This window comes from Mastigoproctus giganteus, chromosome 7 (genome assembly GCF_048544385.1).
Source record: "Mastigoproctus giganteus isolate SK-2022 chromosome 7, ASM4854438v1, whole genome shotgun sequence".
NCBI classification, from domain to species: Eukaryota; Metazoa; Arthropoda; class Arachnida; order Uropygi; family Thelyphonidae; genus Mastigoproctus; species Mastigoproctus giganteus.
In genome coordinates this window covers 63,670,260-63,693,141 of record NC_143581.1, presented here as the reverse complement: position 1 = coordinate 63,693,141, position 22,882 = coordinate 63,670,260, and the positions used below count along the sequence as shown (strand labels likewise).

The following is a 22,882-nucleotide window of genomic DNA, read 5'->3' as shown; positions in this document are numbered from 1 at the left end:
GATTCTTCCTCTTGCTCAGAATAATCACCTGATAGGGCATAAATTCAAATTGAGGATTGTTGTTGTTGTTATTTGGTTTTTTAGGAGCATTAGCAACTAAGGCCATATTGCTCCGGGGATATGCAGTGTTCGTTCACTGACCTTTCCGCATCCTCCATATTTGGTGGTCACGGGCTCGAACCCCAGTCTAATCAAGAAGCGTGTGCTACACACTGCTGCTCCTGCCCACCTGGCTATGGAGGCACCTTCAAATTGAGGAAAGACAGATGTAGGATAGATGTGCGGAAGTTTGCCCTTAGCGAGCAGGTAGTTGGTTGGTGGAACAGACTTCCATCCTTTGTTGTGGAAGTTGATAGCATATATAAATTTAAGGCTGAGCTGGACAGGTATTTGGAACAAACAGAGGGGTGAAATGGGAGTGTTTTTTTTTTTTTTTTTTTGGTTGTTGCTGCATAAGCTTGCTTTCTTGCATCATATACCTCTACTAATGCTAATGGCTGAGCTGGACAGGTATTTGGAACAAACAGAGGGGTGAAATGGGAGTGTTTTTTTTTTTTTTTTTGGCTGTTGCTGCATAAGCTTGCTTTCTTGCATCATATATCTCTACTAATGCTAATGCTAATTACCAATACCTTGATTTCCATCTTTTCAGTTTTGCATCTGTAACTAATTATAACCAAACTCCTGCTCATACATCCATGTTTTTGCTTTCATCTAATGAAACAGCTAACAATAACTCATTGTACTGTGGTCACTTGCAGTAAATAAGATTATGAAACATACACAGGACTGTAATGATGAATATTTTCATTTTCTGACTGTTGAAAAATAATACATAAAGTTGGATGCTTGTGCTTCCCATCACCACTGAAAATGATAGCAGAACTCTTAAAACAATTTTGGAAAATATTCAACATTCATAAAGCCATTCATTTATTCTTCATTCATTCAACATCCATTCATATCATTGATGAAGGAAAAAATTCAACATTCATTCATATCATTGATGAAGCATGTAATCAAGTTTTCTCCAAACGTATGAATGGTAGCTGGAAAAAACAATGGCAGATGTGTAGTAACTACAGAGGAGTTCAAGAAAATAAAAAGCAATTCCAAACTGAGAATGAACAATTAAACAAACAGTTGAGTTTGGGGAATTTGGAAAAAATTATGTTGAAGAACTGATTGCCTCATCTGATGAGCTACTGACAAACAAAGTACAGGTGACCCCCGCTTAACACTGATCATTCGTTCCGGAAAAACAGAGCGCTAAGTGAATCCGCGCTAAGCGAGCGAGCGCCGCTTTCCCATAAGGTAACATATGTATTTATGAGCTGCGGTCGGTGCCATAGGATATTTCCTAATCAATAATAAACAGTAATGAAAAGATGCACAAATGTTGGTCAAAATATTTAATATTCAAATATTTGCACATATAACATATTCTGTGTTACATACGTATAAGTATGTGGTAACTACTTGCGTATCAAAAGTAAACTTAAAATTCCAATTAAAATAATGAATTTAATTGATTTAATGGATGAATTTAATCATGAAAAATGTGTGGATTTTGAGTTGAACTTTGGCCCTCTTCCAAATAAACTAAAAGAGGTATTAATTTTAAATGGTCCGCAGCGTTACCACCCAACAATAAAGTCAACTGATCCTTCGCCGCTTTGAAACTTGGCATGTTTTTTTCTTTTTTCAATATGAAACTTCTTTTAGGCATTCGTTTCCACAAAAGTCCTGCTTCATCTATGTTAAAAACTTGTTGAGGAGTATAACACATAATACCCCTTTTCAATAATTTTAGCAAGTTCTTTTTTGAAAGTTTCAGCTCCTTGATCTGCACTAGGCTTCTCCCTGGATTTTAAATCTATTCTACCAGCCCTTACCAGATTTAATTAAATGGTTCCACATTTTTTTTTTTTTTAGGCGAGTTTTCTTCAGATCATCATATTGGCTAATCTCTTTCTCTCTCTCTCTCTTTTTTTTTTTTTTTTTTTTAATATTTAACTTAACTGAATTCTGCATGGAATATTATCTTCAATAAAATTAAAGTCTTTCCATTTCAATCCTAATAGCCGGCCTAGTCGTAGTTGCTTGCAGTGGAACAGCTATCTTTCCCGCTGCTAAAATTAATTCTTTAATTTTTTATAATTGTTCTTACAGTTAAAGTTGCAAGTCCTAAATTATGGCACACATCCGCTGGTCGTTGACCGGAATCGATTCGCTTCAAAATGTCTAATTTAATTTTCAAATTCAGTCTTTTTCTTACATTTATAGTCTTCGTAGTGCGCCCAGACGTTGTTGCTTTTTCATTCCTATCGGTCATTATTAGCTCTTCGAAAATGTAACTGCATTGGTTGAATTAATTATGATACAATGTTCAAGTAAACTTTCCGTTACGCACGATGTCTAATACTGTACTGAGTGATGACTAGACTTCGTATAAATGCATATAACGCAAATATTACAAGCAATATATTTGATCATTTTTTAAAATGTTGATCTCGGAACTACGTAACAAGTCACTGTACTGCAATTAAATTAGCGTGCGAGAAAATTTCACTGAGCGTGGGAAAATTTCTCAAGTCGGCGTGGGAAACGTTTTAATGCTGTTTTGTTATTCATTTTCAAGCTATAGACTCCATCAAACGAAACGATTTCGTTAAATATGTCAAAAATGTAATCTGTAAAAGAGCGTTATAGTGATCTGTGACAGCGTTATAGTCAGATACGGGTTATAATATAAGAACAGCGTTATAGCGAATCAGCGTAAAGCGAACCGCGTTATAACGGGGGCCTGCTGTAATCAATCAGATGGAAAAATTCAAAGATCAAAAGAAGGGGACTGAGATGAATTAGAAACTTTATTCAGATTTCTTAGAGAAAATTATCTTGAAATAGTTTTAAAGCATTTACAGGAGAGAAAACACTGAAAAAAATTTTTTTTTTAAAAAAAAGCTTCTATCAAATATCACTGGAAAAATATTTCACAAGAAAGAAAGATGTAACCCTATGAAGACTGAAAATTCCACAAAGGAGTCTTCAAGAAGTCTGAACAAATAAGGATAAGGGTTCATCTGAAAAATGTTTCAAGCATGTTCACATAAGAAAAAAATTCAAATTCAAATGAAGATAGGCCTTATATTTTCATTGTTTTTTTGAACATTTTTAATATTAGCATTAGTTGAGGCAAATGATGCAAGAAAGCAAGCTTATACAGCATCAGCAAAAAAAAAAAAAAAAAAAAAACACCTTCAAACCTTCCCATTTCACCCATCCAGTCACTCCAAATGTTTGTCTAGTTTAGCCTTAAATTCATTTAAGCTATCAACTTCCACAACGGATAGAAGTCCGTTCCAGCAATCAACTACTGCTGGCTAAAGGCAAACTTACGCACATCTAATCTGCAACTGTCTTTCCTCAATTTGAATCTATGCCCCCTCAGGTTCTTAATCTGAGTAAGTGAAAGAATACCATCAGCATTTAGCCTGCTCAAGCCATTCAAGGCCTTATACACCTCAGTTAGATCACCTCACAGGTGCTTTGTCTCCAGATGCTGCAATTTTCAGAACTTAAGCCTTTCTTGGTAAGGGCACCCCTTTATTCCTCTCACCAATCTTGTTGCCCTTCTTCTAGCAACTCAACATCCTTCCTAAAATGAAGCCTACAGATCTGTACGAAGTACTCAAGGTATGGCCTGACCATTACCTTATACAAGGGGATAATCACTTCCTTGTCGATGCTAGAAAAATTCCTATATATCACTGATAAAACTCCATGACCTGCTCTAGCAACCCATCTGCACTGCTCAGAGAACTTCATATCTGACTGCACAATTAGATTTCATTCTCTTTTTGCCTTTTCATTCTCTTTTCAATTGCCTTTTCATTCTCCACTTCCTTGAGTGTAATACCACACAGCTGGTATGTTTCTCTTGGGTTACTGCTACTCATATGCAGTACTTTGCATTTGTCAACGTTAAACTTCAGTTGCCACTTCTCAGCCCATCTGCCTAACTTTTCTAGTCTGTTGCAGTAGCATACTGTCTTTACTGTCATTAACTGCATATAATAGCAGGATTCTAAAACAATTTTGGAAAATATTCAACCTTCATAAAGCCTTTCATTTATTCTTCATTCATTAACAACTCATCAACCTTTGTATCACCTGCAAAATTTGACATTAAGCCTGATATACTTTCATCGATATCATTGATACATACATAAAACAACAATGGGACCGGCACCGAACCCTCGGGGACTCCATTAATAACATTAGTCCACAAAAATAATTTCTTCAAAGGCATCTATCCTACACCTCAAACTCTCATAGATGCCCATCAGAACACCGAGTTGGTGACTAAATTCTTGACACTCTGCACCTAGCACACACACAAAGACATCCTCCTTGGCTAGATCATGTCCAGTTGCAGAAAGGTCTGCAAACATTTCACATTTTGCACATTTTTTTAGACTGTGATAGTTGGAGAATCGTCCACCTTCGGTTCACCCCTGAGCCACAGCACTCCCGCTACTTTGTGCTCGTTGCTTTGCTGCTCTAGTCTGGGTCATGATTCTGTTTAAGTACAATTTAATTAAAAATTAAATTAAATAAGAGATTAATAAATTTTATTGATTAATTGATAATACTACACTAAGCTAACAGATTCCTAATACAGTGCTACGTATTACAATATCTAGTTTTACATTATACCTTACACTATCAAGTTCAGGATATATGTTATGTTATTCCGTATCAACCTAATACACTTTAGGGTGTCTCAAAAATATTGGTACAAACGTTTAGGGGAGGTAGATAACATCTAAAGGAATGTGAATCGCATAGGAACCTATAACCGGAAACGTCACGGGAAAGTAGTAGCAGAGGCACATGAAGCAGAAATGACACAAGACAGTAATTAGTGGCAAACATTTATTTGACATAATATTAGCAATGGAGTATGAGATGGATGCATTTCATGATGTTACAACCGATGCTCGAAGGTTCCAGCATGAGACGTGATGCATGCGTGACACTGACACAGTATGGATTGGCAGACACAGTCGAACACACCTGGAGTTTCTTTGACAGTAACAGCAGCGTAGACGAGTCTCGCCACGGGATCCATTTCCGTCTCCACAGGCAATTCATATACGATAGATTTGAGGGCCCCCCACAGAAAGAAATCAAGTGAGCATGGGGGCCAGGCAATGGGTCCACCAAGGCCAATCCATCGACATTTGGTTTCAACATGACGGGGCACCTGCTCAACTGGTCACAAACACACCTTCCATAATGGGCAGGTGCCCCATCATGTTGAAACCAAATGTTCCACATTTGCTGGAACATCGTCAAGTAACCCTGGTAGAATTGTTCAAGAAAGATCTGATATTTAGCAGAGTTCATGCGGGATGGTAACAGGTATGGGCAGACTAAGCAGTCACTGACCATACCTGCCCACACATTTATGGCGAAGCGATGTCGTGAGCCCACACATGAGCATTGTGCTGATTGAATAAGCCTTCCCGAGTGAAATAAGCCTCATCCGTGAACAAAACATAGGCTGGAAAATTCAAGTCTTGAACACTTTCTTGGAGAAACCACTGCGCAAAAGCCACACGTGCAGGATGATCTTGGGACAGCAGTAACTGAACCCTTTAGAGATGAAAGGGGTGTAAGGAATCGTCATGCCAGACACGCTGTACACTGCAACGAGACACTCCTAAGGCAGAGGCAACGGCACGTGTGCTGGTAGTAGGATTATTCTGGACGGCATTCAACACACTTCCTTCCATGGCGGGAGTTCGGGTCGAACGTGGTCTGCCCGCACTACTCCTGTTACCTATAAATGATCCATAATTGCACAAATTTTGATGCACACACACAAACAAATGGTGGTCCGCTACATGTCTGTCTGAGAAGCGTTCTCCATAAATTCGTAGAGCGGCTTGTCCATTGTCGTCTGCTAATCCATACACTAGGTGCATGTCTGCTAGCTCACAGTTCGTATATCGATGCATGCTCTTCGTGCGGCGACTACCACGCCGTCTACGGTCTTACAGTAACATTTGCAGTTATGGGTTCCTATGTGATTCACATTCCTTTAGATGTTACCTACCTCCCCTAAATGCCTGTACAATATTTTTGAGACACCCCGTATAACGATGGTGGCAAGTTTCGAATGGTATAAGGCTCTACGCATACAAAGTATTAACTTGCAAAATCGCTATCTAAATTCAAAATAAACTAAAGAGTGTGACTAGGACTATAAAGCTACTTCTAGAAAATAAATGAAGTCAATAAAACAGTAAAAATATAGCTAAGACTTATCCATCTTAGCTATATTTGCTGGAGCTGTAAAAACTTCTCCTACATGTGGCTACTCTCGTTCCCAAAATATCTTCTAGTTATCTAATTACTGTTTTTAAACGACTTGATGGAGAAGCCATTTTAGGCAATTACTGGCAGGCACCATACTGTATTTACGGTATCAATAACTGCTTAAAATAATGCAATATCAAAATACTGTCTGATTTTTGGATGTTCAGGAATGAATTACATATTTACAGAATTAAATTTATGGGAAAAGATTTCTCAATATAACTCTTTTTCTTTAACATCAAGCCTTCACAAAACCAATTAAGGACAAATTGAAGAATGCCTCCAATTTATACAGCAATCCTTATATTGGTTAATATGGAATGGTATCAAAATCTTTTCTGATTTTTATGTTTTATGGTAATGATGCAATTATTCTTTTCACCTAGTTCCTTTATAATGACTTCATAATAGGTAATTAGACTTGTCAGGTGTGATCTCACTTTAAAAAATCCATACTACAAATGCCTTATAGCTCCATTCCTATCATGATGATCTTGCATTACTCCTTTAACTATATTGCATTACTTTTAAAAGTCCTTGTAAATAGGGAAGACATTTGCATGTTTCCAATCTTTCTCTATAAGGTCTTTTTTTGAATCCAAGGATGCTCTGAGTATTATAGTTAAAGGTCTGATTACGTCTTTGCTGCTTCTTGTAACTGAATTTATTCATGTGCATCTTTATTCATGCATGAATGAAGATGCAAAATATGAGCTGACAATAACTTATATGGAATCATCAATATTGATTATGCCATTCAAATCAAACAGATCAATATGATTCATCCCTTCTAGTGTTAACATGAGTAACTGATTTTTTTCTACTTTTCTTTGCACTTTTAGCCAGACTTCTCATAATCTGTCTTAGTATGCCTAACATCCAATAACTTAAATAATTTAATTTAATTAACACCCCAATTAAATGTCTGACTATAAATAATAGTTGTAGATGCATAAGATATGCATCACATATGAAGTTCTCTAAGCAATGCAGACAGGCTGCCAGGAGAGCTCGTGGGGTTTTGTCAATGATATACAGGAACTTTGCTAGCTGGGAGGTGATAATACCATTGTATAAGACAATGGTCAGACCACATCTTGAGTGCTGCATACAAGCCTGGTGACCTCATTTTAGATAGGATGTGGAGCCACTGGAACAAGTACAGAAAAGGGCAATGAGACTTGTGAGGGGAACAAAGAGGTGTTCTTACCAAGAAAGGCTTCAGTTCTGCAAATTACAGAGTCTAGATTCTAGGCACCTGCAAAGTGGTCTGACTGCAGTTTTTTAAGGCTTTGAATGGATTGAGGAAGCTCAATGCTGATGAGATTCTTCCTCTTGCTGAGACCTCACGCAATGAGAGGGCAAAATTTGCCTTCCACCAGAGGGTGGTTAATTGTTGGAACGAACTCCAATCCGGTGTTGCAGCAGTGGGTAGTTTGAATAAATTCAAAGAACTATTAGAAGGGATGGACAGATGAAATAGGAAGTGTTGGCACTTTTTTTTTTTGCTGATGCTGTATAAGCTTGCTTTCTAGCATCATTTGCTACTACTACTACTACTACTACTAATAATAATAATAATAATAATAATAACAGCACTGGCACAAAGCAGTAGGTTCAATTTTCTTCTTGTAAGCATGAAGGTGTTCCAAATAAATTTTCAACTGAGTGTATTTTCTGCTTGCATTGAATCTGTTCACCAATCAAACTTTCTTTTAAGAATGATATTTAATTAGTTAATGCAAATGGATTTAACTAAGTGAACAGACATGCTATAAACCAACATGAACTGAGCTAGGCAATTTGATTACTTTATTATCTAAATAACATTCCTTACAATAAAAGGAATGCTGATACAGGCAAAATTTTTTTTTTTTAAATATTTATGCAAAAAAGCCGATTTTTTTTTATCTAAGAAATCTAATTATTAGTAGTTTTCTGGGAAAGCACAGTGTTTGACATTTGCAAAGAGGCAGCACATATTCCTTCAAATACAAAAATGTAAAACTTTAAATTTATAACTTCAAAAATGAAATTTTAAAAAATGCTATACAAATTCATACCTGACATAAACAAACCCAGAATACATGTTTTGCTTGACTAACAAAAAATACACATGTGGGCATAAATGGATCTTGAAAAATATGGTTCAGATAGGCTGTCATCTTAACCTGAAGATAGCCATATTGATCTTCACCCAATTCAATTATCTCCACACCTAGTAGTAATTCAGTTAAAAACTTCAGTTTCTAATGTTTGGAAGAAATGTTTACTTTAAGAATATTTTAACAGAAGTAAAATAAAGAATAAAACAGAATAAATATAAGCTAAAAATGTCCCTGATTGCATAATGAATAAAAGAGAAATATAGTTAAACCTCATGGCCCTCAGCTCCACTGTTTGCTGAATTGCTTATTTGTGGTTAAGAAACTGAATTGCTTATTTGTGGTTATTCTGTTTCAGAAACCTATCACAGGTTATTCGCTTCATTTGCCAAATTTACTTTATGACTGTCAGTTATATGCACCTATTGGAAAACTGCAACAGCTATACATTCATTAGAAGTACCTGTCAATCAATCACTTTCACAAGTGATTTTACTGGCTGGTAAGCTTAACACCTCTGACTGGTAATCAATCAGTTCAAACCATAATGTTATTTGTTATTACATCTGACATTAGATTTGATGCTGCCAGGCTAAATGGACTCAATAACTATGAACATCACTAGTGATGGATGTGCAAATTACTGAAACAAACATTATCTGCATTCACTGCTTGCAAATTATACTCTGGCACAATAACACAGGATAGAGGAGTTTAAAACTAATTTTGACAAAAAAATAAAAAATAAAAAAAAATTATTAATTGCATTTAACAATCACATGGGCTCAAACCACAGTCCATTCAAATGCATGTACCACTGCATGCTCATATGGCTACTCTGGTATGTTAAGGCCGTATATAGATTTGCTGCTTATACTTTAGGATGGCCACATAAGGCAGAGAAGTTTACAAGGTAAAGAATACAAGAACACTACTGTTTAGCAGTGTTCTTGTGTTCTTTACCTTGTAAACTTGTATTTTTTGAGAGCAGAAAAGTCAGGCATCATGTTACATATTTTGCCAGTAGCAAAATATGGAATATGCTTGACTTTCTTGCTCTCAAGTGAGCACAGTGTCTAACTTTTATTGCGGACAGAGTTTTTGAGTGTATTAACTTTCGATCACTTGCAACCTCAATTTTAACAAATACACTCATGTGGCATGTGGTACTCCTTTTAGTTTTAATTATAAAAAATAATTTTTAGCTTTTTTACTTAACTGAAAACAGTGATCTATTAATTATGATTTGCTAAACCCAATTAAAAAATACTGAATTAAAATAAACAAGACAAACCAATAATAATAAGTTTTATCATATTTTTTCATATTTTCAAGGTCACTGATCTCCAGATTAAAACCAAACTCCAGATTAACATACACAAAAACACAACAAAAGATAAAACTCTTAATTGGTGCATATATATTTATATATAAACACAAGGTTAATAAGCTAATGAAATAATAACAACATTATTACATATATATATATATATATATAAATCAGTTTAAAATCATCTCAAACAAAAAAAGAGAGCAATTAGTTACATAGTACAACCCATGTGAGAACACTGTTTGATTTATTGGTGCAACATCAACTAAAGCCATAATGCACCCATTACAGTCTTAGCTGTTGCCACTATGATACTCGTGAGAAGAAAGTGTTCCATTATCTAATTGCTTTCATCTCCAAATGCCTTTTTCAATAAACTTCTTGAAATATTTAAATGATTCAATATCTAAAAACAAAATTCCTAAATCATCAATAGCAAGAAGGGAGTTCTCCCTTTCCAGTTCAGCTCTGCATAACAATGATAATACACCATGACATGAATTCTGGACTTAGGTTATCCACACGGACCATACTAGTTGATATACAGTATCCTCATTTGAACGTCCCTTTTGAAATGAAACTGCCTTACAGATTACAGTGACAATGATTCATATCTAACCATGAACATTCTGAGAAATATATTTTTGCTAATACAGGCACTAAAACAAAAGGACTGTATGAACCGGGCTTGAGCATCAACTTTTCTGGGTTTTTTCCTCCAACAGGATGGAAAACAAGCCTTCCAAACAGACCTTGAGGCATGAATTAAACATGTCCAGAAGCATCAGGAAAGAATCTCTTGATAACACATGCCTCCAGAAAATCAATAACAGGAGCCTATTATCCTTTACCAATTACAGTGCTGATGCCAACTCCTCAGCTAAAAAGGAGACCTCCACCTCATCAGAACAATAAATTTCATTCTCTAACTTTATAGATCTTTGCACCTCAACATTATTCTCCAAAGCATCTGGTGGTAAAAGCTCACAGAACACAACCCCCAAGAGACAACCACACAACCATCAAGCTCAGAGAACAGAACTCCTTGCCTCAACTTGACAACCATCTAGCACCAAATGGGACACCTCATATAAATCTGATCTTTTCAGTTACAAACTTATATATATGGGCACTATTAAGAACAGATATCACTCTTAAGTAATAAGAATCACTATTAACCTGTCTGCTCATATAATGGTTCCAGGACTCAGACTTACTATCATTGATCAATCTACAATACATCTGTCTTTTATGCAAATACATTATTTGCATAAAAGACACACACACACACAATCTGGATTACACACATAATCCAGAAAAGTTCATCATATATATACTGATAAAAAAGATACCACAGCTGTTTTAACATTAAAATATTTTGATCTCATATTTTGATATACGTTAATAACAGGCATACCATACACACAATCTGGTTTTTAACAAATTGTAATCCTAAATCAGAAATAGCAGTTATATCAATACGAAAGTCACCACTAGTGAAAAAGATAGGCAGCTGACTTCGATCATTTACAACTCCTCATCATGAAGCAAAGAAGAGCTCTTCCAGTATACCAACTGTTATTAGAACCTTGTTCCTTCCACAATGGGAGGAGCATTTTAATCCATTGCAACTATTACTCTTTCAAATCTAAAGGCAAGGCAAGCCTTTCCAGACAACAAATGTATAGATCAATATAACTATTAAATTGACAGCATACTGACATAAAATAAAAACTGCCTAAATCTTTCACTATTTACAACATATACCATGTGAAAAAAGATAAAGATGTTATTTGAATGAGTGTATAGTCCTTATTCCCAATGATTATAGCAACTTGAGGATTACATCCTATAAACCCTAGGGGCTCACATCTGGTGAGTATGGGCTTGGCACACCCAGGGTCCTGAGCTGGATATCATCATTCTTCTCTTGGTGATTCCTTTCTACTTTTGACACTCACTCACTCTCTCTCTCTCAGGGTAACTCGGGAATTTTTTTGGTTGGTGCAGCATAAGCCTCAGGCTTCCTTGCACCATATGGCTAATAATAAACACTCAATATCTACACTCAACACTCTTTCTTGGTAACTTCTGCTGATGCAGATTTAGCCCATTGGCCATTAACTTAAATAGCATACAAAAAACTCTTAACAATCACAATCGAAACTTCTCTTCAAGATTTCTAAAACTTTCATCCTTTCAGGGCAATTAACGGCTATAATTTTTTAACATCTTGGGCTACTTTATCTTTAGAATCCCAATTCCTCCAAGTTATGGCTCTAAAACTAATCCACACTTCTTTTTTTAACTGAAGCATCAAAGTCATAAACAACAATTTGGGTTCTGAACAACTCTGGCTTCGTAAGGCACTTTACAATGAAGACCTATGTTCTTTGTTTTTATCATAAGCCATAATTTTAGTTATATCATCTCACTGACTTTCTGCCTCAATTATAACACCTGTCTCTCACTGTCCTCATATTCCTAACTTTGACACATCTCAATATTGGTCTCACTGTAGTCAATAATTCATTTTTGATCTGTTTGCTATCCTTACACTGTTCATTCTTTTCTGCTTTAATGAACATAACCTTTGGGAGCTTCTTAGCAGCTCCTAAATTTTGTTTAACCACTTCCAAATATTGCTTTTAATTTTACCACTTATTCTTTCTCCTTTTCTTTTGAGATGATTCAGTCAAATCAGTCCTTCCCTTCTGACACTTCAAAAACTATCACCTCTATGTGTGCTTAAAAGAACTCTACTAGCAGGAGGAGTTCCTTTAAGAGCAGATCCTTTGAAGGGACTGTTCATGGACACCACATTCATTTCAATAGCCCAAGTGAAAAACCTTGACTTATATTCCCTTTCTCCTGATCCAACAACTCATCAATGAATTCTGATGAACCCTTGGAATTAGCATTAGTAGAGGCATTTGATGCAAGAAAGCAAGCTTATGCAGCATCAGCCAAAAAAAAAAAAAAAAAAAAACCCACTTCCACTTCACCCCTCTGTTCGTTCAAAATACCTGTCCAGCTGAGCCTTAAACTTATTTAGGCTATCAACCTCCACCACAAGGGATGGAAGTCTGTTCCACCAACCAACCACCCGCTGGCTAAAGGCAAATTTCCGCATGTCTATCCTACATCTGTCTTTCCTCAATTTGAATTTATGCCCTCTCAGGTGATTTTTCTGAGCTAGAGGAAGAATCCCATCAGCATTGAGCATGCTTAAACCATTCAAGGCTTTATACACCTCTATCAGATCACCTCGCTGGTGCCTAGTCTCCAGACACTGTAATTTGCAAACCTTAAGCCTTTCTTCGTAAGAGCACCCCTTTGTTCCATTCACTAATCTTGTTGCCCTTCTCTGTACTCGTTCCAGCAGCTCTACATCCTTCTTGAAATGAGGTCTCCAGACCTGTATACACAGTACTCTAGGTGTGGCCTGACCATCGCCTTATACAATGGAATAATCACCTCCTTATCCCTGCTGGAAAAATTCCTGTATATCATTGACAATACTCCATGAGCTACTCTTGCAGCCCGTCTGCACTGCTCAGAGAACTTCATATCTGCCTGCACAACCACCCCCAAGTCCCTTTCATTCTCTACCACTGTCAGTGTAGTACCACAGAGTTGATACGTTGCTCTGGGGTTGCTGTTTCCCATGTGTAGTACTTTACATTTATCAATGTTAAACTTCATTTGCCACCTCTCAGCCCATCTGCTCAACCTTTCCAGATCCTGTTGCAGCAGCATAGTGTCAGTAGTGTCCTTGACAACCCTGCCAACCTTTGTATCGTCTGCAAACTTGGACATTAAGCCCGATATACCATCATCAATATCATTTATAAATACAGAAAACAATAATGGACTGAGCCCTGAGGGGCTCCACTAATAACATCAGTCCACGATGGGCAGTGTCCATTGATTACCACTCTCTGTCTTCTCCCCCTCAACCACCCCTTTATCCATAGCAGCAATTTGCCTCCAATGTCACACTGCTCCAATTTGTGTAGCAGTCTTCCATGTGCAACAGTATCAAAAGCCTTTCTAAGATCCAAGTATATAATATCAAAGTTATTCCCTGCATCCAGTTCTTTTGTGACTGCATCATAGTATCCAATCAAGTTGGTCAGGCAAGACTTCCCCTTAACAAAACCATGCTGTGTCTGAGCTATAACTGAAGTCTTGTCTAAATGATCCTGCAGTGCTTCTTTAACCAGTGCCTCCATTAATTTTCCTGGAACAGAAGTTAAGCTCACAGGTCTATAATTACTTGTGTCAGCCTTTGATCCTCCTTTGTGAATTGGGGTCACATTTGCACATTTCCAGTCTATGGGTACCTCCCCTGAGTCCAAGGAAGCTCTCATAATTATGGCTAAGGGTTTGCTTACTTCCTTTGCTGCCTCCTTTAATATAACTGGATAGATCCCATCCACCCCGGGTGCCTTTCTTGTGTTTATCTTCAACAGTTTCTCCTCCACTTTACTCCCAGTTATTTCAAGATTCTGTAGCTTACTGCTAGAGTTGAATACACCTCTGGCATTCCCCTCGCTGAATAACTCCTCATGTGTGAATGTCGATGCAAAATATTCATTTAGTTTGTTAGCTACCTGAGCAGGATCATCAACACTTGACCCATCAATATCAAGTGGACCAATCTGATTCATCCCCACCCCATCAAGTGGACCAATCTGATTCATCCCAATCTGAATTGGAAGATCAGAATTCAAGGGTTCATTGAACCAATGAACCCTTGAATTCTGATCTTCCAATAGCTTCTGAGCTTACATTTCCTTTTCAACTGCTTCCCCATCCATCACTGGTTGGCTGCCAATCACACACACACACACACATCTCAAACACATAGCCATGCTAGTAAGATACAATAAATGCAACTATACTCAAATGAAAAGTGGGTTAACAACCAAACCATGAAACTATATACAAACTTGGGCTACCTTACCCTTAGTAAGGTTAGCCCAGGGTGGATAAACAGTTCTGTTTATCCACACTGGAGGGTGCCACATGGCAGCCAATATATTCAGAAGCAAACTTGAAATTAAAAAAAAGAAGTCACTCTCTTTTCTTTCCAGCTGCCACATTAATGTGGTTTCCAGAGATATCTGGTAAATACTATATTTTATTGAACTATATATGTATTTAATTGAATTATCTGAATTATCTCCTAGAAGAGAGCAACCAGAGGAGGAGGAGATACAAGGAAGTAGAGGAAGAGGGAATATGCCCAGACTCAGAAGCTCTTCTACAAGAATCGGAAAAGGTGTGCTCATGCCACCATTTCAGAGAGCACAGTTGGTTTCCAAAATTTTGTGAAGTTCTGCACCAATATTTTCTATGGAGATCCCACTGAAGATCAGTGAGTCTCCTGCAGACCATCATGAGGAAGATGATGAGTTATAAAAGTCTAGCTATAGTCCCATCAGTACACTAGAATTAAAGGCAGCTTTTCCAGCAAATACAAGCCCTGGTCCTGATGGTGTTCCTCTTTTTTGAGGAATATTCCCTCCAAGTTTCTTATAGTTGTTGTTGTTTGGTTTTTTTAGGAGCATTAGCAACTAAGACCATATTGCTTCGGGATGTGCGGTGGTCATTCCCTGATCTTTCCGCATCCTCCGTATATAGTGGTCACGGGATTGAACCCCGGTCTAATCAAGAAGCGTGAGCTATGCACTGCTGCTCCTACCCACCTGGCTACAGAGGCGCCAGTTTCTTATAGATTTATTCCACATCTTCCTCTGGACCAACTGTGTTCCTAGTTCCTTATATAGTGCTAATACTATATTTGTGCCCAAGAAGGAGATGTCAACAAATCCAACAGATTTTTGTCCAATAACAGTATCATCAGTCTTATTACAGACATTTCATAAGATTCTTGCCAAGAGAATCATGAAGGTAGTAAGGATTGGTCCTTAACAAAGAGCATTTTTACCTTTAGATGGAGTTGCTGAGAATGTCCTTTTGCAGGCAACGATTCATCATTCTCGAAATCATCTGAGATGTCTGCACTTAGCCTCCAACGACTTGCAAAAGGCCTTCTATAGTGTCTCATTTTATGCAATAATTGATACCATAATGAAGATGAAGTTTCCAAGGTCATTTATAAAAAAAATTAGATAGATGCATCTAAATTGTACTACCAGTTTGAGGTTTTTCAGCAAATCCACAGTTATAAGCCCTACAAAATGGGTTAGGCAGGGGGACCCTTTGTCCCCCTTGCTATTTAATCTTGTTCTTGACCTTCTATTTGTGGAGTTAACTAGCCATGTAGGGTATGAAATTAATACTAATAAGACAGACTCTACGGCATTTGCTGATGACCTCATCCTGGTGGTTAGTATGTCCATTGGTATGCAATGCACGATGGATAGAGCATACCAATTCTTCAATAAGACAGGGCTTAGAGTAAATATGCTCATGTCTTGGACACTCTCTTATACCATCAGGAAAGAAGGAAACGAAAGTTGAGGACGGCAGTTTCTTAATAGGGAATGAAAGGTTACCAATGGAGAAGTAGGCATGTCTTGGAAATATCTAGAGATAGAATTCACTCTTCTGGAAAGGCTTTAGTCAGTGCCTCCCTGGATGACCTGCTGGAGAGGCTTTGTAAAGCTCCACTCAAGCCCCAGCAGAGGTTGTTTATCCTCCACACCTATTTATTGTCCAGATTCTATCATCAACTGGTGCTTGGTAGGTTAACAGCTACCAGGCTTAAGGCCTGGGATACCCAGGTGAGGCTGGCTGTAAAGCAAAGGCTTTGCCTTCCGAAGGGTGTAGTGACTGCTTACTTCTATGCTGACATCATAGAGGTGGGGGATTAGGTATACCATCATTACATTGGACCTTTGAAAAAGAAGAATATTGAGGGGCTGCAGCACTCTCCTTCATTTTTAATTAAATCATTAGCTACTTCTCCAGCTATTCAGAGAGAGAGAGAGAGAGTTAAGTAATGCAAATAAATTGCTATAGGGGAGTTTGGTGAATCAAGCTTCAAAGACGATCTTCGAAGCAATGACCAAATAATAGTTTATCCTGTGGATATCTGGGCCTCCTTGAACTTCTCCAGGGCACTTTGCCACCAAAGGATGTCAAAGGCACCTTTGAAGTCCACAAAGATACCCAAAAGATATCTGGTGTTTGTATCCTCTCTGAGCACTAGGAGTTGAATTAGATAGCAGGCTACATGCCCCTCACAGACAAGACAAGACATTTGTGAAGGAGCAGTGGAGACATTTTTTACACTGATCTTTTGATGGCTGTGCCTTAAAGGAATCTGCAAAAGTACACTCCCAGCATCGGTGGGTGGGAGACGGGTCTAGACTTTTATCAGGCCATGCTTATATAGATTTAGTAAGAACAAGAATCAATGCTCTTCCAACCCTCTCTATAACATCAAAGGGACTTAGTTGGGAGAGAAATTGCAGGGCTGGATGTCTGGCAACTGAGTCTCTTGCCCATATTGTTCAAAAGTGTCATAGAACACATGGCATTCGTATTAAACACCATGTAGTTAGCATCGTAGAGAATAGGCTAAGCCAGAAAGGATGGGTGGTTCTTAAGGAGCTACATTAAAACACCCAAGGAGTCTGAAAACCGGACCTTTTTTGTGTAAGGGATGGCTCCCTGTTCCTTCTAGATGTGCAGATTGTTGGATCACACTATGACTTAGAAGCTTGTCACCGGTTGAAGTCTAGGTATTATGATAGTAATAGCAGTTTAAAACAGTTGATTGAAGAGCAATTTGGAATTAAACCGATTGTGTTCTCTATAATTTTGTCTTATAGACAGGTCTGGTGCAAAACATCTGCAGCCCTTTAAAGATCTGACTGCATCAGACCTGAAGGTCATATCAGTCCAGGCCCTCCAGGGGATGTACAGCTGCTGGTGTGGGGAGGCTCATCAGCGAATGACCACTATAATATAGTGTGATGCCCTGTTATGTGGCTTGAAATGTCAGGTGTATTATTTGGTCGACCACAGCCTTTGTAAATAAAATATGGGGAATGTAGAAATAAAAAAAATCAAAGTAAACACTGAACTTTTTTTTTTTTTTTTTTTTGTCCTCACTTTTTTCCCATTATTAAATAATGAACTATATATGTATTTTATTGAATTTATTGAACTATATATGCATTTTATTGAATTATCTGATGCAAACCCATTATGACTTTGGGTTCCAATCCCAGTTTTCTGTAAATAAATATCAACTATATGCTGAAAGTAAAAAAATTTATATTTAATCTCAAAATATTATTATAAAATTTATATTTTTGGCCATATTAAATATGAAATTAATTAAAATTAGTAAGATAAACAAAACAAAAAAAATTAATAAAACATTGGGACAAAAGAAATTGGTATGTGCAAGCCATTGATTTAATTTGGCCATCTATCCATTCAAACATCCTAATGAGGAGCAGAGAGATGACCATGTGAATGAATAGATTTTCCTTTTCTTTCTTTTACTTTCTCTTTTCCTGTCAGATCTAGAAAGTTTAGATTTAAGTGTCTAGTTTAATATATATTTGACATGTGATTTAGTCTTTTTTTTAAACTTAGGCAAATAAATTTCTGTTAAAAACAAAAAATTGTTAGTCAGCACCATTAGGCTAAAAATGGATGAAATGCAACCAAGTAATTGGATCCACAGTAAATTTTATAGGATCCAATACAAAGAAATTAAGTTAACAACTTAATTCCTTTGTATTGAATTTTAATGTATACAAAATATTACAAACCCCCAACACCACAGTACCATTAGCAATGTTCCTTTACTAGAAATCTTGAATCATGTCATCAGGCCTAATCGTGAAAAACTGAAAGCAATACAATAAAATTGACTTTTGACACTTGGTAACAACTTTAAGGCAAATTAGTGTTATAATATTTCACAGTAATCATTAAAATTTCTGAAGTTTTTTTCATGGCAAAACATTTAATTTATTTTTGTCTGCACTTAATAAAACACCACGTACTTTCATAAATGAGTGGCGTTTTAAATAGTATCATAAGTTCAGAGCGCGATGGCGAAACGATAAAGGTCAAATATTTAACTGGGGACCTCAAAATGAATCGTTACTAAATATCGTATTTATCATAAATAAACCATTTACAACGTTTATGTAAATCTAACTTCTAAAAATCACATTGTTTACATCATTTAGTTTTGCCATGTTCATCTTGCCTAAAAACATACATTTTTAAGGAAGATGACTTATGGTTTGGAACATCCACTGTCTAACAGTATCGATTACTCAAACTGGTTCAGTGCCTAAAAATACTTCATAAAGCAATTTCAAGTGTAGTTAATCAAAACTTCAACATAATAACACATCATGAACACGTTGTCAAGATGGCAACTTTCATTGACAGATTACGGGACTTTCGGGATTATATTGTTACACTCTTGTATAATCATACTGAATATAATTTATACCTCCATTTAGCTTTTGTTTAAGAACGGGAAGTGGATCTAATGACAATCTATAGCTTTCAAATTTTGAATCTAATAGAGCACGATTTGGAGTGAGATCAAGATGCACCGCCATTTCGTTTAACTTCACCGCTCCCTTACGGTATAAATTCTCTCACTATGAAAATGGCAATGTTCCATAAATGCGATTGCAAGAGGCAGGTTATGTAATGATTCAGTGCAGCATTGGCTCAGGGTAAGACGTTCCGGGAACACCAAAATTCGAAAGAGCAACACAAAAAATCTCTCTCTCACTCCCAGACAACTAGAAACAAGTCAGCAGTAAAAAAAAAAAAAAAAAAAGAATTCTTTATAGGAAATTAGGGAGGCGGACCGTTCAAAGAAACTATTAAAGCAAATTCATCTACTACCTAATTGTTGACACGACACCATCATTATTATATATATTATTTTTAAGCCACTCGAATAATTAAATTCATTTGCCGTGCATTATGTATTATGGCCGTAAATTGCGTGTGTTCTACTGTCGATTTGCCTGTTTTGCTGGACGAAAAACCCCAGTTGCCGGGGAAAAACCTTGCTATCTACGCCTGAGACAGACTAACTCAACCACGGAGTGAAAAACGCCCGCAAAAGTTCCTCGCGTCATCGACGAGATTCGAACCCGGGCCGTTTTCACCCGGTGTGGGGGAAGACAGTTGCGATACCACTGTGCTACCCGCGCAGACTCATTATCATCATTAGGAATTTTCCATTATGCAATAGGTTTTCCTCGACCTAAAAAAAAAAAAAAAAAAAAAAAAGCTTCTATTGTTCTAGTCCTTTTCGCCGCAGTTCTGTTTCATGTATCTTCCCCTCTCAATCCTCGTCTTTCCATGCCCTTTTGGACTCCATCCATTCACACCTCCCTTGGCTTCATCTCTTCCTTCTTGTTGGTGCGACTCAATTCATAATCAATTTTGGAAGTCTATCCTTCTCCATTCTTCTGGTATGTCCATACCACCTCAGCTTTTTTACTTCAATTATCTGGATTATATCCGTTTTCACTTCCATCATTCGTCGAATCTGTTCATTTCTTGTTTTCTACAGTCTAGATTTTCTTGCTGCTCTTCTCTACTAGTCCATTTCTGTTGCAAGCAATTTCCCCTGTTGTCTTTTATTTACAGTTCATGTTTCTGTCCCATAGATCATTATGCTCTGTACTATTGTTTAGTAGTTAAGCCTCTTTGCCTTACTGAGTATATTCCTGTTCCAAAGGATTGCGTTCAGCATGCTTATCACTTTTCTTCCATTACTAATTCTCTTCACAACCTTCAGTTTGGACCATCCGTCATCCTGTATTATCGATCACAAGTATTTAAAGTTATGTACAGTTTTAAGTTTATATCCTTCTAAGGGGAGCACTTTCCAAAAAAGGCTGCAGTTCTGAAAATTGCAGCGTCTGTAGACTAGGCACCTGCCAGGCGGTCTAATTCAGGTGTATAAGGCTTTGAATGGATTGGAAGAACGAGACAAAGTATTGGAGGGAATCATTATGTGAGATAGGAGGTGTCCTTTTTTTTTTTTTTGGTTGATGCTATATGAACTTCCTTTCTTACATCATCTGCCATTGCTAACGCTAATACTAATGCTTTCCTGGTAGTAGCAGTCTTTTGTCCCACTCAGTAATCTTGTTGCTTTACCTCATTTTAGGGAGGATAAAATGAAGCATCCAAACCTGTACGCAGTACTCAACATGTGGCTTAACCATTGTCTTGTACGATGAGATGGGATAAGAACTTAAGCGTCTTACCAAGAGAGGCTTAAGTTCTGCAAATTGCAGTGGCTGGAGACTAGGCACCTGCTCGGTGATCTGATTGAGGTATATAAGGCCTTGAATGGGTTGAGCACGCTGAATTCTGATGGAATCCTTCCACTTGTTCAGATTACGAACCTAAGGGGGCATAAATTCAAATTAAGAAAAGACAGATGTAGAATAGATGTGCGGAAATTTGCCTTTAGCCAGCGGGTGGTTAATTGCTGGAACAAACTTCCATCTGTCGTTGTGGAAGTTGATAGGTTAAATAAATTTAAGGAGGAACTGGACAGGCATTTGGAGGGAATGGTGTGATTTTTTTTTTTTTTTTGGCTGATGTCTGCTAAATCTGCAGGTATTTTTGAATTTTAGGTGTGGGCTTGGTTGTGTGTGAATTTTTGTTCTTACAATAAAATCACAAAAAATTTGAGTGAAATATTTATTCCTAGCCCCCCAAAAAAATGTGTATGATTAGTACATCTTTTTTTTTTTTTATCTATTTTCGCTCATTCAAGTATAACGATCATTATTTGTAGTTACGTCCTTTCGGTTGGTGGTTTCTAACAGTCAAACATCGGAAGTTTACATCCAAATATGTAAATTCGATAAAACGCGGACTTACTTATAACGCGGTCCAAAATTTTAGACAGACCCCATCGCCAGCGTTATATTGCGACTACAGTGCAGTTTTAAAAGAGATCGTGATGTAGAAAGAAAATTCGAATCTGATGATGCGTCGAAAAGAAAAAGGAAAACTGAATTCGAGAAGAACAAGAATTAAGCAGATCAATTCTGAAATTTTTGAAAAGTAATAATAATGTAAATTTTGGTTATTAAGAAAATAAAGTGCTAGATTAACTATAGGTTCTAATTCCTCTCGTGTTTGGAGTTTTCATAAAAAAAATTCAAATAAAAAAAAGAACAAAGCTACACATGGACAAAAAGAGACATTTAGTTTGGCGTTAGTTAGATAATTTTGTTATCTATTATAATTAACTCCAAATCACTTGTTGGGCATATGTCTTTATATTTAGTAAGGATATAACATATAATTAATTTAATGTTGTGGTCGTTAGGGTTTATCGCAGCGGTTCCCAAACTGTGCGCAGCGGCGCCCCAGGACGACGCAGCGATCTCACATGGGCGCCGAGGGATATTTTAAATTTTCGAGGGAAACAGTGATACTCGACATCTGTCGGACACCGCGCGAACTGCTAGTTCGAGGTAGTTCACAGTTTCAACATAACAGCCGTCGTAGCCGAGTGGTCAATCGCGCGGGTGCATAAGTACACGTACCTTGAGTGACCGGGGTTCAAGTCCGTGACTGTTAAATACGGTGCTGTTTCTTGTATTCTGTCTATCTTGTGAACTCCTCTGACCTTTTGTTTATACTCCGGGACGACCGTTTGGTCGTCCCGGAGTATAAACAGAAAATGTATTTACTTATTTATTAAGTTGTCTGGACAGTTTCAACATTACTTATTAAGTTGTTTGGAGAGTTTCAACATTACTTATTAAGTTTTTTAGACCTAACTACTAAATAAACGGAACTGTTAGGTATTTCTTTTGGCCTAGGGGCACCGTGAAAAATTTACTGAGACACTAAGGGCGCTGTGAACCGAGAAAAGTTGGGGCCTCTGGATAATATAGCGCAGGGGTGACCAAAAGGTCGATTGCGGCTTTAATTTCGGTCGATCACGATGAATTTTAAATACAGTATATATAAAAAATAGATTAGTGAAAATCTAAATGTTATTATTATTATGCGCCCAACTTCATACGCTTATTACAAATCCGTTGAACCA

The 22,882-nt window shown here is 37.2% G+C and overlaps 1 protein-coding gene across 2 annotated transcripts in view; it reads right to left on the bottom strand.

Moving 5' to 3' along the window:
- LOC150082960 (nudC domain-containing protein 1) overlaps positions 1–19,404 on the bottom strand; it is a 144,524-nt gene extending 125,120 nt beyond the window's left edge. Inside the window, exons 1-2 of one of the 2 annotated variants that reach the window (XM_090376939.1) lie at positions 19,286–19,404; positions 8,454–8,608 (exon numbers count right to left, since the gene is read on the bottom strand). In XM_090376939.1, coding sequence (XP_090233065.1) covers positions 8,454–8,608; positions 19,286–19,397 — 267 coding nt within the window. In that variant the 5' untranslated portion in view covers positions 19,398–19,404. The remainder of the gene's footprint in view (positions 1–8,453; positions 8,609–19,285) is intronic. The other variant, XM_090376940.1, reaches the window with a different exon arrangement.
- Between the last annotated feature and the right edge of the window lie 3,478 nt (positions 19,405–22,882).